At 38.7% G+C, this 14,535-nt stretch overlaps 1 protein-coding gene across 1 annotated transcript; it reads left to right on the top strand.

The window, feature by feature from the left end:
• Positions 1-236: 236 nt before the first annotated feature.
• adora1b (adenosine A1 receptor b) lies at positions 237-13,752 on the top strand. The gene is made up of 2 exons (XM_066703667.1): positions 237-1,607; positions 11,323-13,752. Exons 1-2 carry the CDS (start codon positions 1,267-1,269, stop codon positions 11,972-11,974), a joined length of 993 nt encoding a protein of 330 aa, XP_066559764.1. The 5' UTR covers positions 237-1,266; the 3' UTR covers positions 11,975-13,752.
• The last annotated feature ends 783 nt before the right edge of the window (positions 13,753-14,535 follow it).

Below are 14,535 nucleotides of genomic sequence, written 5' to 3'. Positions count from 1 at the left end.
AATACTACTACTGCTGATTATATTGCTGTTACTATACTAAATAATGTATTATTATAATTAATATTAATAATAATAATAATAATAATAATAATATCGAACCTGAATACTTTATCCAGCTGTGAATTATACAAAAAAGAAATATATACAATATTGACACTACATTACATTTTTATTCGTGTATTTATTTATCTATTTATTTATTCGTGTTTTCCTCAATGGGTCATTTTCTTCCTACGCAATGACAATGGCCTGAATGGACACAATAAACGTAATGCATTAGCAATGAATTAGTGCTCAGTGCCCTCATATCGGCACACTGGCACGACAGACGCCTCTCACGGCAGGACGCACCGAGACTGCAGCTCCGGAGCGGCTCGCAGCTGGAGAGACGGGCGCACGGCTGGCTGCTGGGACGGGCTGTGTGCTATTTGCGTGTTGTTTCTCCTGTCTCTGTGTTTTCCTTTGCGTGGGACACCGATAAGCATCTGCGTCTCTGGTTTTCAATGCTAACAGTGTCAACGCGGCGTTAGATTTGCCCACTGAAGGGGGGACGAGCTGGCGAAGGAGCGCAGACGAGCAGAGTCTCGCCGCGGATGGGAAAAAGGGAGAAACAGACCAAACATCATTTTTATTTAAAAATGAGACACCACAACCTATTTCAGGTCATCGCATCGCCTTTCATCTCCCCCACAACCACCACGGGAAGCAGTGAGTGGGGTGCATCAGTATTAAAGAGGGGGTCGGCAGACTGATCGTGTCATTTTGTTGCTTTACGCACCGCCGTTCAAGAGCGTCTCCTGTGTCTGCGGTGTCTCGCTTTTCTCCCCCAGACAGAAGCTCAGTTCTTGAAGGTGACATGAGCCGGGGAAGCAGGGAATCGTCGTAACGATGGACCTTTTAGGCAAATGAAGCCTATTATGATCTATTCCCCGTGTCCTGGATGAAGATCATTGTCTTTTATTTTTGGAGAGCTCAAAAGAAATGCATCGCAATAATGCTGCACAGGATTACCTTTCAAGATCTACAAGCTAACCTTTAATTTTGCCCCGGACTCCTAACCACGTGTTTTTACGAGCACAGATGTGATTTTTTTCACCCAAGACGAATCCTGTCCTTAGACAGGATTTTAAAAATGTCTCTTTTGTATATTTAAAAGTAAAACCAACTCAAGTATTACAGGACGGATCACACATGAATGTCTATGTAAAATAACCATCATTATCATTAGCCTATATTTCTGAAGGAGCTCTGTTGGGGATTTTGAGGATGTCTGGGCATCTCTCGCCTTCCCAAGCGCTGTACATAGGCATGGAGGTAGTGATCGCCGTGTCTTCTGTACTTGGCAATGTCATGGTAGTTTGGGCTGTGAAGATCAACCGCTCTTTGAGGGACACCACTTTCTGCTTCATCGTCTCCCTGGCCCTGGCCGATATTGCGGTCGGGGCTCTGGTCATCCCACTGGCCATCACCATCAGCATCGGACTGCAGACCCACTTCTACAGCTGCCTGCTGGTGGCGTGCACGGTGCTCGTCCTGACGCAGAGCTCCATCCTAGCGCTGCTTGCCATTGCCATTGACCGCTACCTTAGGGTCAAAATACCAACCAGGTAAAGTCACGCTATTTATTTCCGGTATGAATAATCATAACAATCACCATCATAGCCTATATATAGGTGTTTTTAAAGCAGTGGTCCTCAACCCTGGTCCTGGAGGACCCCCCTATACCCTGCTGTTTATTGTTCCAACCGAGCTCTCAATTACATAATTGAACCCTCAATTGAACTAATTTGCTTAATGGAGAAGCAAGTGTAGTGATTAACTGAAATGATCGGTCTTAACATTGGCATTACAAATATTGGTCAAAAGTTTTGCTGACCTGCTGACCACTGCTTTTCTCTGGTTCGTTTGTGGTTTTTCTCTTTACCAAAGATAATCGAGGCCTTTTTCTGTTTCTAACTTAAAACCGACATGTGCCATCTGTTTTGCCCAGCCCACGATTCAAAAGTATAAAACCTGTGACAAACTTGTAAAATAATTGCGGTTTAAAATAATTTAGGATCTCAGGTTAGGCAAATTAGATGTATGAATTAATTGGGTATCAATTAAGTACCCTACTAGTAATTAAGTAATTGAGAGCTCAGTTGGAACAAAAAAACAGCAGGACCAGGATTGGGAAACCACTGATTTAAGGTTATGGATGCTTTATGTCCAGGTCCTACTTGTGTAACTTGCAAATGCTTGGTCGTTTTAAGGCAGCGTGCAGGAGCAAACATTTCCATAAATACACCCTATTGCAGAAGACTTTAAGAGGGTCCCATCATGTGCACTGTATTTATAAAGCAATAGCATGTGAACTCACAGTGGTGGAGTGCAGGGCTGAAGGCTTGGTGTTTGCGTTAAATAAAAAGCATATGCATCATTAAACAAAAAGCATACGCATTAAAAACAACTATTTAAAATGTATGCAAGAGGGACTGGTAATTTGTGCACGTCACTGTAACAGTGTTATACAACAAGATAACATGGTGATAGGTATGGGCTAATCAGATGCTCATTATCTTCAAATGTCTGTTTCGTCTGTCTGCAAGTTGTATTGTAAGGTACTAGTCTTTAACATTTGTGGATTTCCCTTTGGGACACTAGTGTAGTGTTTTTATAGTGTAGTGTTTAATGTTCCTTTACACATCCAATTGTAAGATGGAATTTGAATAGTGACCCTTTAAGATGGAGACTGTACCTGTGGCCTATTTGGTCAAAACTAGTAAAAAAAAAAAAAAGTGTTTGATTACATTAGTAAAGTTTTCATTCCTTGGTTTGTTTATTCATCCAACTACTGGGGAAAAGGTAACAGTGGCTTGAGTGATATAATTTCCTATTTACACAGAACATTATCTGATGCTTCTGTTTCTGTCCATGGGAAATCGAATAATTGTAAGGGTGATGGTAGAAAGTTCCATTACATTTAACAGTTGTGTTCTGATAAAATATGCTCATCTGTCATACATTCACTGACACGGTTTTTGTATTTTATATCGATATGAAATGTGTTTGACATTTCCTCCAAATAAATGTTTTATCCACTTTTCAATAAGAAGAATAAGGCCACTGGTAACATGTAGAGATCCCTGAGGTGAAGGTGTAATAATCCTGAGTTACAGTATCATTTAACTTGAGTGCCTTGGGGACTTTGAATCTGAGCTAATGCATTGATTTTCCTTAATAAATCCTTGTAATTTGCTCTCAAACTATTTGTAAAGCAAACATTATCAGGAGATTATGCCGAATACCACATTTCAGTACTATAAAATGTACATCTATCTGTATTTCTTTTTATTCTTGTTTTAACTGATTAACAAATTACCACAGTCAACTGTCTGCTCGCACTGTGGATGCTTTCTATTCAAATCTTAAATACTTCTAACACTAAAAAACATTCCAACCTAATATACACAGATGATCTCTAACAGCTTTGAAGTAAATCTGTTTCTACACAGTGTTAAATTGGCCTGAGGATAAACAGACATATACTTCACTATTTTAACACAGGAGTCAATTCTAAATATGGTAGTTATTAACTTTAATTCCAAGGAAGGGAACGCACCTGTTCCTCGCAGTCTAGTCTACTAGTTCTGATCTAGTCGTTGTATCGCACTTGTATTTAGTACTATGGTAGGATTGTGTAAATATTGTCTAACGTTGTTAAAATGTACCTTGTGTTGTGTCAGTATGTTTTTTTTTTCATATAAATCTTGAAAAAACTGCATGATTTACAAACAAAAGGTTTAAGTTGGCCATGTGCTTTATTGGGTAACCTTTGTCTGAAATTGTAGCATTTATTTATGTATTCAATCTCAGTGGCAGGTTCAGATTTTGTACTCCAACTACCTGTGATACTTCAAAGGCATACCATATGCACAGTAATTCTCTTTTCTTTAAACTGCCTTCATGCCCATCTCGATATATGTGAAAGTGCTAATCAAATTAATTTGTGAAGCAGTCATAGAAATGTTGAAAACGCTTATCGTAGACGTTTTCAAAGTGATCATATATCTGTAGATTAGCTTGTTTAATTACGCATGCTTGACTAAAGCACTACAGTCATCTTGTACATTGTGAAAGCCTGGTGTTAACAGGAAATGTGACTGGATGCAGATTCAATCTCCCAAACTGAGATTATCTGACCTTAAAATGTGACTAGAGGTCTTGAGTCAACGGCACAGTAAGAGAGTTCGGACACTCCTACATCAAACAGTGCCAGTGAGTCATTCCCAAAGAAAAGACCAGAAACCCACTTCACGCAGATGCACTTTCACTCAGGAGGTCAAGAGCTCTTCATTCATTTTCAACCATGGTCACAGAGATGCAATTCAGTAATTAACTGAACTGTTGCAATAATAGGAGCCAGGGGTAAATGTTTCATGAAGTGTGAAAGCCTTAGAGGAAATCTGATGCATATGTCCATAGATAACGTGAGAGGAAAGTGCTCTTAAGCATATGGAAATCACTGAGGTGGGATGTGAAAACTGTCTCTAGAATTGCTTAAGTTTTCAAAGTAAGTACTGTAATGGACATTTTAAGTGAAGGCCACATTTTGAGGTATATACACGCAGACATCCAGCTGCATCTAAAGCAGGGCGAGTTTGTTCGTCTTTGTCTTTTGTTGTTTGTTTGAAGGTGAGTGCAAGTAGGTAAATGGGTTTCTTATCAAATAAACATAACTAGGTGAGGTACACACGGGAAAGAGTGATAAGGCATTCTTTTATTTATTTGATTAAAGAACAAAAAAATTAAGACAAATGCAGAAAGCTGTATCGTATCCTAAACTGTGACAGCTGAGAAGTAAACAAACCGCAATAAGGAATGTGATGACAAAGGCCAAATAACACACTGTTCACAATAGATGGCCTTTATTTTATTGTGATTCAAGTAATGTCAGGTAATTATGTATATTCATTCAACAAAATCAAACACTGATAAATAAACATTTGTCTCCTGGAATAGTAGCAACCCCGTGTAGGTTAGTCTATTCCTTGCTTGAATACACTGTCTGTCTTAAAGGGTCTTGTTAAAAAGATTGCAAAGCTCCTTCTTCCATTATATTTTCTAGTTTGTGCAAATAAGTTAACAGGAGTCCTTGAAGAGCCCCAGCTCTCGAAACGACAGACTTTAATTAGAAACGCACATGTAGAGTGGCAGCAGAGGTCTCCAGCACTGGTCCTATAGATACTAGCTTGACCGTTTTTTGTTTTTAGTTCTAGCTGTTTCTTATTCCTCAAATCAAAATGAATGTGATCTTCAGTCTTGGCTGGAGAGTATGGGTCTGTATGAATTTGCTCCACAGGTGAAAGTCACTGATTTGTTTTGAGTGACTGGCATTTTGACCTGTTATTTTCCACAGCTAGGATTATAACATGCAGCCTCTTCAATGTCTTTATTGGACGCCACATTTTGTTGTCCAAACACTAACACCCACAGATAGATACATTTGTGAATAAATGGTTCTGCCTTGTTGTGAAACCATAATTAAACAAATGCATAGTAATAGTAATGAATAAAATACTGTTTTATAAGCCAAATGTACCCAAGAAAATAAATAAAACAAGACAAATGCATACAATTAGTAGAAGTAAGGTGATTTTTACCATCCTGTATCAGGTGGTATAAAGATGTCCAGTCTGAGACTTATGTGCTCATAAATAAGCAGTTCCTGCTTGACATCAGAAGGGAGCGGTGGTAATGATAAATTGTGTCTGGGTGTCATCATTCCTAATAAATGGACCCAGAATTGCCTGTTCCTGTCAGTGGCTTGAAAATAATCATCTAGGTCTGGATGCAGAAAGCGGGCCTGTAGCTTTGTGTCAATGTCTTGTTGTGTTTTTTTTTTTTTTTTTTTTTTGTAATATCCAAAAGGCTTATTAATTTTACAAGGCCACCACTGGCCCCGATGTGTGCATCTGCCTTTCATTGATAGGTCAAAGAAAGGGAGGGAGGGTTACTAATGACTGACATCTTGTGGTGTAAGTGTAGGATGCAGAATGGACAAACTTGCATTGCTGTACAAATTGTTTCCTCTCTAGCAGATTTACATAGCTTTTGAGAGGCAGCATCTAGGCTGAACAAAGGTAATATCCCAGATTTATCTTTCTTTAAACCTCTGCTAATCTGATTCCTACTGCAAGATAGCATTACAATGTCAACATCTTTTATAATTTAGTTTTATAATTGAATCCTGAAAAACTTTTTTTCCTTCTTCAGGGTGTCTATACATATATCCCTAATTCTCACAGATGTGCTCTAATCAGATAAGGGATATGCAAAATGTAACGGTTTGGTTGGTGAAAATGAACCCCAGTCACTCCTGGAGCAGGTAAAATCAATTGTCTGTCTCTGCCAGACAGACAATTATTATACTGTATAATTGAAAGACTAGAACCATTTTAAAATATTTTGTATTTAGTATTTCATAACATATTGTATTGTAAAGGTACCTAGCAGCAATCAACAGTATCAATTAGGCAAAGATCTCAAGCTGGATTAATGTGTAAATTTCTTTACATTATGGGGTGACAAAATTCTGGGGTGATATAAACATACATGCTTTAAAAATATAAGTAGCTCACTGGAATGCAAATAATAAACAAATTACATAAAATAGTATATACAAATACAAACATGTACATGCAAATGAAGAAATAAGTTAGTTTTATTTACTAGCAAAATAAGAAGGATTGTGATGGTGTAAAACAATAAACGAATATGTAAACAAATTATACGGAGGAACAATCTATTGTTATTGCTATTGCTATTGAATCAATCTACATGGGAACAACACAGATTTTACATCAGATAGAATGTAACTATTTAAAAGGTTCCTAAATATATATTTGTTCTGTTTGCTTTGTTTTGTTTGTTGCACTTCAGCTCCACCGTAGAACACTAGACTTAATATATTCTTTATATTAATTGTATCTTTCCTTAAGAAGCCAGGTTCATTTTCTTATAGTCTGGCTTTTCAGCATAGCCTAGACAATTGTATATGCAATTTGGAGAACCTTGTTGAGTAATATAAACAAAATTAATCACTATCAGTCTTGGCAGCAGCAGGAATAAGGATGTGAAATTCAACTTTTTTTTCCCCAAGAGAGAATAAATATGTCCTTAGGCTGCTTAGAAATTCACTTATCACTGGAAAAAAGTGCACAGTCTCCAAATCACAAAAGTGCTTTGCAGCGAAGCCTGTCTCGTTTGAGTAGCACAATTCATCCTTGTTTTTCAGGGTTTTCTGGTCCATAGCTTAACCATTAGTGCAGTGCTTTTGCAATAGGGACAATGTCAGTGTTATATTCTCTAGACATATTCTCTTATATTTGTTTGCTGACAGATTTGCTCGGCACCAGCCTGTGGGTGCGGTACTTGACACAATTGTGTCTGAAATTAAATGTGTATTTATGTTCTGAAATGGAAATGTTGCTTGCTCAGAATCAAGATGTGATAGAAGTGGGTCCTGATTGATGTAAAGCTGGGACATTGTTACACACCCACTTTTCCTGAGAAATTGTCCCATGATGCTGGGAAGGGGGGGGGGGGGTGAACCAAGTCTAGAGGGAATGACATCACCATAACACGCTCATATCACACACACTATGACCCAGTTACAATAACAACCCAAAGACATAGAAATCAACTTGCCTTCATTCCAGGCAGGGCTTAGTTAGTATCTGACATTTCTGCAACATCTGTGTTGTATTTAGCTATGTTTTTATACAGTGCACACTTCCAGTATATTTCCAGTGTACACAATAGACAGACAGATGGATAGAGAAAAACTATTTAACGTATAGGGTAGGTTCTCTTAAGCCAGTGTAAGTCTATGTTAAATCAACATCATTGGGGGCGACGTTTGGTATTTTTTTAGATCTATCTGCACCTTATGTAACCAAACCCTGTGTTTATCTCCCAGATTGCATTACTTGGCTAGCTAGTATTTCCACAATTGTCCACCATGTGTGTAGCCCAGCAAGAAAAACTATTAATGTACAGGAATTCAAATGCAACTAATGCACCAAGCTCCAGATTTCCCAAAGTGCTTACCCAGTTTATACGCACTGCCCCGAACCTTTGAAATTCTTTTTGCACCTATAATGCATGATTATTTATTAACATTTCAATTTCTGTTGCTAACATATGAAACTATTTATTCAACAAGTTACGAAAGAAAGGTGTGAATACGATTGACTAGAACTGTATGTATGTTTTATTTATTTTTCTCTTCACCTAGTAGCTACACAGAATCAGATTGTCTGCCCCCATGCTCAAGTTGCCAGCAAAATGCCTTTTGCGCCAGTGTGAGGTCAGGTCAGTGTCAATAGGTTAAATGTTAATATCAAAGGATTTTATTTACTACAGGAATCAAAACTTCTAATAGGATTAACTTATACATTTAGATGATAATTACATTGTTGCCTACTATTTTACATTCACAAAAAATAATGTACTGCTGAATTTTATGCAACTTGCAAGGGCAACAGCCAAAGACCTTTTAAATCATTTCAGCTATGAAACACTTTGTTGCAAAATTGACAGCACTGCTTAAGAGTTACTTACTGCAGTGTTGACAGGAAGTATCAAGTAAAGGCTCAAATGTTTCTCACACCTAGGACATTTTTCATGAAAGTGTCTCCACACATTCTGAAAAAGAAAAAATATATTGTTTCTGGTTGATTACTTCCAAGAATAATTGAAAGCTGGAGTTCATATCATCACATGTGAGAAATGTAAATTTGTAGAAGAGATAACAACTGAAAAAAGTGTTGTTATTGACACTTTGATAGTGTTTTTGGGTTGTCCTCATAAAATATTATTCTAAAATCCAAAGGCCATTACTCAAGAAGTGCTATTGTTCTTCATTAGCAATAAAAGGCCGCTGGACATCAAATTCTGCATCCCAGCTCAAATCCGCTTGGACTGCATAGAAAATAAAACTTGTTGGTTATATTTCCCACAATCCTTTTATTTATGCTGTGCAGATCTCACATTTGTAATGCTTTTGTAGCACGGTAATGGCCTGCAGAGTCTTCAAGCCAAATAAGGATAATACAAAAAATTTGGCTTGCATTTATTTTCAGTAATGGAATCAAACTTCTAAGGAGTGAGTGCACACTGAGTTGCCTTGAAGCATGTTCTTCTTATATGTATGTATTTGGCTTTCCGATCAGAGCACATAGCTTTCTCTCCCCATCAAATTCCTTTTATAAAGCTAATGCATGAGGCCGAACCAGTTTCTCATTAGTACTTCCTTCCTGTGGTCAAATGTATAATTTCCTGTTTCTGAGGCATTGAGACTATGTGGCTGAATGCTGACACAAGCCACAAAACTAGGCACTAGTATCAGTATCGATATATCTTTCTGCCGGCCAACTCGTATTTTAAATCCTAGTGTAAAGTCAGTCCAGACCAAAACAGTGTGACACATTCTGACAAATTTTTTATCCATCTATCAATTACTGCTACAACAGCGAACATGATAAATAATAAATGACAGCTGTTCACAATGTATTAAATGCTGGGGTGTAGGACTGTGACCTCTGCTGCTATATATACATGTAAATTGACTTGGATTAAGACATTATGATTATTATTAATACAATTATTATAAATGACAACTACTACAATTATGATAATGTTTATATAGATATGGATATAAAGTTGTAGTTGAAAGACCCATCAGCCCCATCACCTGTTCATTAAATTATATACCTATTTATCATTGATATCTTTGTAGTATGTTGAAGACTTACTCAGGCTTGTGAAGATGGTTAGGATTCCAGTTATGTAAGTTTTTGACTGCCACTCCACTGATTTGTGTGCAGAATGTGAAACCAAATTTATTGTTTCAAATTACTGAATTAATACTTCTATCTGTAGTTAACTGCCATGTTGCAGCCACATTACAGATGAAGAATGTTTTTTCTCTATGTAGAAGTAATACAATAGCTTTGAAAAAGTCAGATATCCTACTTGAATTTAATATTACATTTCTTAGCAGACACCCTTATCCAGGGTGACTTTTTATTTACAATTACCCATTTATACAGCTGGGTTTTTACTCACAGCCCTCCGCACTGGAGTACAGAGTCATATCCACTACTCCACACTGCTCCCATCTTTGTAGAAAAATAAGGCCAAGTAAACCGAAAAGGAACATCATTTGGCGCCACATTTACTTTTCTCAAAAGGCATTAATAAACATTTTGTGACAGATACATACATGAAATATGAGCACCTGGATACACATATGTTAGCATTCATGGCTATTTTGAGGAAACTGAGGAATATCAGACTATAATTCCAGGGCAGATGCATCAACCGCAAAGACTGGGCTCCTTAATTTCCCTTTTTAATTAATGATTACAGCAAAGATTATCTCTTTACCTCCTGCCAGCTTTGAACCTTAAGGGTGTGATGAGGTTTGCTGCCTGGTCACATAATTGTATATGAGATGATTCAGGTTTTAAATCTTTTGATTTGATGGGATCTTAACATTGGTTAGTGCTTGTATAGTGACCTACACAGACAACCTTGGGTTCCAATTGCCTCTCTCCATCAGAAGTACCGCTCTGATTTCTTGATGGAATTAACAGCATGATTGGGATTGTGTGCACTTATAATGAACTAAGCAGCTAAGTAGAAACATAAAAAACTGGGGAATTATATAAATCCACATAGGCAGACATGCATGCATGCATGATTTTCAGTTTTTCTGCACATAAAGGTTTTAATGTTTAATTATTCTCTTCATTCCACACAATAAAGTGCATACTGAGGGGAATTCACATAATCGTTAAGATATATCAAACTTTTGATATGCGTTCTAGGAGCAAGAAGCCCACTTTGCAGCGTTACAGTGTTACGGATTGTGAAAATGAGGTAATATTTCATAAGGTGTAAGCAAATGTAAGGTGTAAGGCCTTTTAAAAACGAAGTATTTGAGTTATTTGTTTGAAGACATCAGCTATTCAAAACCCCTCACCGTTTCATTCTTCACACATTTGTTTTGCAGCTGCTGAAAGCTAACGGTAGCATTCTGTTGGGTGGCGATTTCTGCAAATTAAATGTTTTAGAAAATGTTAGATGAAGTAATTGTTTTAATGTAACAATCTGCATTACTGAAACACTCTACAAAATAGTCAGTCTCCTGATTCAGCTAAAAGGCTATCTCATTTTAGGATCAATGCTTAATTCAGAAGAAAAAGTTGTCATATTTAATACAAAAAAATGTACCTGGCCAAGGCTAACCAAGATTTTAATGTTTTGTCTCTGCAGCTACAAGACGGTGGTGACGCAGAAGCGGGCGGGTGCAGCGGTGGTGGTCTGCTGGATGGTGTCCTTCATCGTGGGCCTGACACCCATGCTGGGCTGGAACAACCTGGAGAAGATGAAGGAGAATGGCTCCCTCAGCTCAGAGGACCTCACGGTCACCTGCCAGTTCGAGAACGTCATCAGCATGGAGTACATGGTGTACTTCAACTTCTTCGGCTGGGTCCTCCCCCCTCTGCTGCTCATGGTCCTCATTTATGTGGAGATCTTCTACATGATCCACAAGCAGCTCAACAAGAAGGTGACGGCCAACCACTCGGACCCCAGCAAGTACTATGGCAAGGAGCTGAAGCTGGCCAAGTCTCTGGCTCTGGTCCTCTTCCTGTTTGCCCTCAGCTGGCTCCCCCTGCACACCCTCAACTGCATCACCCTCTTCTGCCCCACCTGTGAAAAGCCCATTCTCTTGACTTACGTGGCCATCCTACTGACACACGGCAACTCGGCGGTCAACCCCATAGTGTACGCCTTCCGCATCAAGAAATTCCGAAGAGCCTTTCTCAAAATCTGGAAGCAGTACTTCTGCTGCAAAGAGACGCACCAAGCCAACAACTTTCAGAGCGAGAGGACGGACATCCGTGAGGAGCAGAATGCCATCTAAATGTGGCAGCCCCCACATTTTTCAAGAAAGGGGAGATGGACAGCCTCGTAAGTTATGCTTCTCCCTGGTGACTTATCGGCCATTCAGAAAGTATGCTCCTCACATTTCCAAAAACAGATCTTACTGATTGTGTTCACACTCTAGAGGGGGATTTGTTCTTGTATCATAGACCATTACCATGAATACATTGGCACAGAGAAAGGAAAAATGAATGTGGATTGGCCACATTTCAGTGTATTCTGGAAGGAGATTAGGGTTAAGTATATTCATGCACATAGTTAAATAAGTCTAGATGTATCAATATTTAGTGAATCATTTCAGGAGACTTATTTAGTACTCTGGTGATAAAAATAGACGCTATTGTAGTGTCAATAATTAAGTTAGTGCATATTCAGAATCTGTACTCCCTCAGTCTATTTTCCCATTCCTGCTGCTGAATCGCAGACATCATTTCAGTGCAGGTCACTACATTTGGGGGATTCTGTTTCACATCCATTTTTATGTAGTGCCTTTCCCTGGGGAGTAATGTGTTGGAAGTGCTTTCAATTTATAAGTGGGCCCTTTATTACTGTAACACAAGAGAAGAAGGGCTAGAGACTCAAATAAACACAATTGTCCGTATTTTAAAAAAGGCCACATTGCATTCTTGCTTGATCAGTTATGTTACATTTGTTAACAACAGCACATGTGCTGGAAAGTGAGCAAGAAACTATTTATGAGAGTGATAAAGCAGTGTTTAGATGTTAAGAGTATATCTGGTTTCAGGTGTCTCCTCTGTTGTGAGTTGCCCAATCCATTCCCTGGAATTTAGAAAGGAGCACAACAGGTAGGATGGCAGAGGATCACTGGATGTTTCTCTGACTGGAATGTTTAATTGGAACGTTTAATTGGACCATCTCATCACCCCAATGAGCTTAATTAGCCAATCTTGAAGTTATTGTTCGCAACTGGAAGAGGCTTCAGGCGTGCATAGTGATGTGATCACCCCTCATCCCCCACTATCTCAGAGCGAAGTGAGCAGAGACTTACACTCGGTGAATCTCCCTGCAGCAACTCAGTCGATCAGGTTTCCAAAGCACAGACAGTGGTTCATCTCCTCTCTTTGGTCAGACCAGCCAAACCCATTTGGTATAACCTGATTCACTCCCTACTACAAAATGCTTCTCCTCCATCTGTTAGTGGATGTTGTGAGCCAGGGGCAACAGGATGTTGAAAGAACATAACACTGTGGTTCCAAATATGGAAGACAAGGAGGAAAAAGGAGCTATCTTGGTTCTGGTGTGTCCTAGGCTGCTATATGTAGGGACGGACAATTTATTTGAGGAGAAAAGAAAATATATGTACTACAGTCTTGTAGTTTTATAGCTATATCTGACAAATCACCAGTAGAGAATTTACAGGATAAAGTAAACAGGACACAGAACCTGAGCTAGAAGTTTACTGTACAATATATTTGTCCATGCACTGTATCTTCAAACTGTAGATGGCAAATTGAGGACCTGTTCTGAACAGACTGAAGTCTGTGGTGAATTTAACACTACTGAGCAATGGGACAGGCCTGCATTGCCGTTGAATTAAAAGTGTTGTCTCACTGTTACCTGCCACTATCATATGTGCTTTGCTTATACATGGTTTACTTACTGGAAACAACTTTGCACTAAAGCAATGCAGGTGAATAAATTAAAAAAATCAACTGACCTGTTCACAATCTGAGGGATGTGGCCAGGTGGTGGGGAGGGTTAATCTGAAACTAATTAAAATGGAGATTTGTGAACACAGGTTACACTGTAGTGGTTTCAGTGTTTTGCTGTGGGGTCCTCCGAAGTGTTCACTTAACCACAGAAGGGACTGGATTAACCTAACTGAATTGATCAAATATCATTGTATATTAATGACTGTATGTTGTGTGCCTATAAAGTTTGTTGATTTTTTTCAAGCAACTGGATAATGAAAACTGTCACCTTGGAGCAATAACATAGTTCACATATAAGCAGGACCACTCTGACTTCATAAACACAACACCTCTTGACCACATTTGTAATTGTAATTTGCTCCACCGTGACCAATTTACACCTTACAGTTGTCTGAATAGAGCAGCTAACTTTATAAGCAGCCTGTACATTCCGAGACCAAACGGATGAATAACTGCATTAAGTCTGATTTGTGAGAAATGTGCCAGGCCTGAAATGATGCCAGACTCTCTGCACTGTGGTGAAACTGTGCCCACTATTCCCCAAGGTGCGTTGGATGAGCATTGAGAAACAATATGTAAATGACTAACTAAACCATCTGCTGTATAATGGTTGCCAAGAGGATATTTCTCTTCCCATCCACATCCACTCTGCTTAATATGAGAGATGGGCAGGACAGTCAGTAATGGCTGCTTTTGGTCTGAAGTGAAGAGAGGGCTGGTCTGTGTGTCACCTTCTCTCGCTCTTGGTTTATTCTTTGCTTCCCTCCCAGACTCTCCTCCCACCTCACCATCAAACAAAGGTTAGGGGGAGTCCTGCATTGTCACAATATATTTAAAATGTGTTTGTTTTTCTTTTCAGTTTCTAAAA

This window comes from Amia ocellicauda, chromosome 5, assembly GCF_036373705.1.
Source record: "Amia ocellicauda isolate fAmiCal2 chromosome 5, fAmiCal2.hap1, whole genome shotgun sequence".
Lineage (NCBI taxonomy): Eukaryota > Metazoa > Chordata > Actinopteri > Amiiformes > Amiidae > Amia > Amia ocellicauda.
This window is presented reverse-complemented; position numbering and strand designations above follow the sequence as displayed.

Excerpts from the sequence above, each read along its gene's own strand:
- adora1b (XM_066703667.1), top strand. The coding sequence starts at position 1,267 with ATGTCTGGGCATCTCTCGCCTTCCCAAGCGCTGTACATAGGCATGGAG. Across the intron at positions 1,608-11,322 it reads AGGGTCAAAATACCAACCAG|CTACAAGACGGTGGTGACGC; the intron begins GTAAAGTCACGC and ends TTGTCTCTGCAG.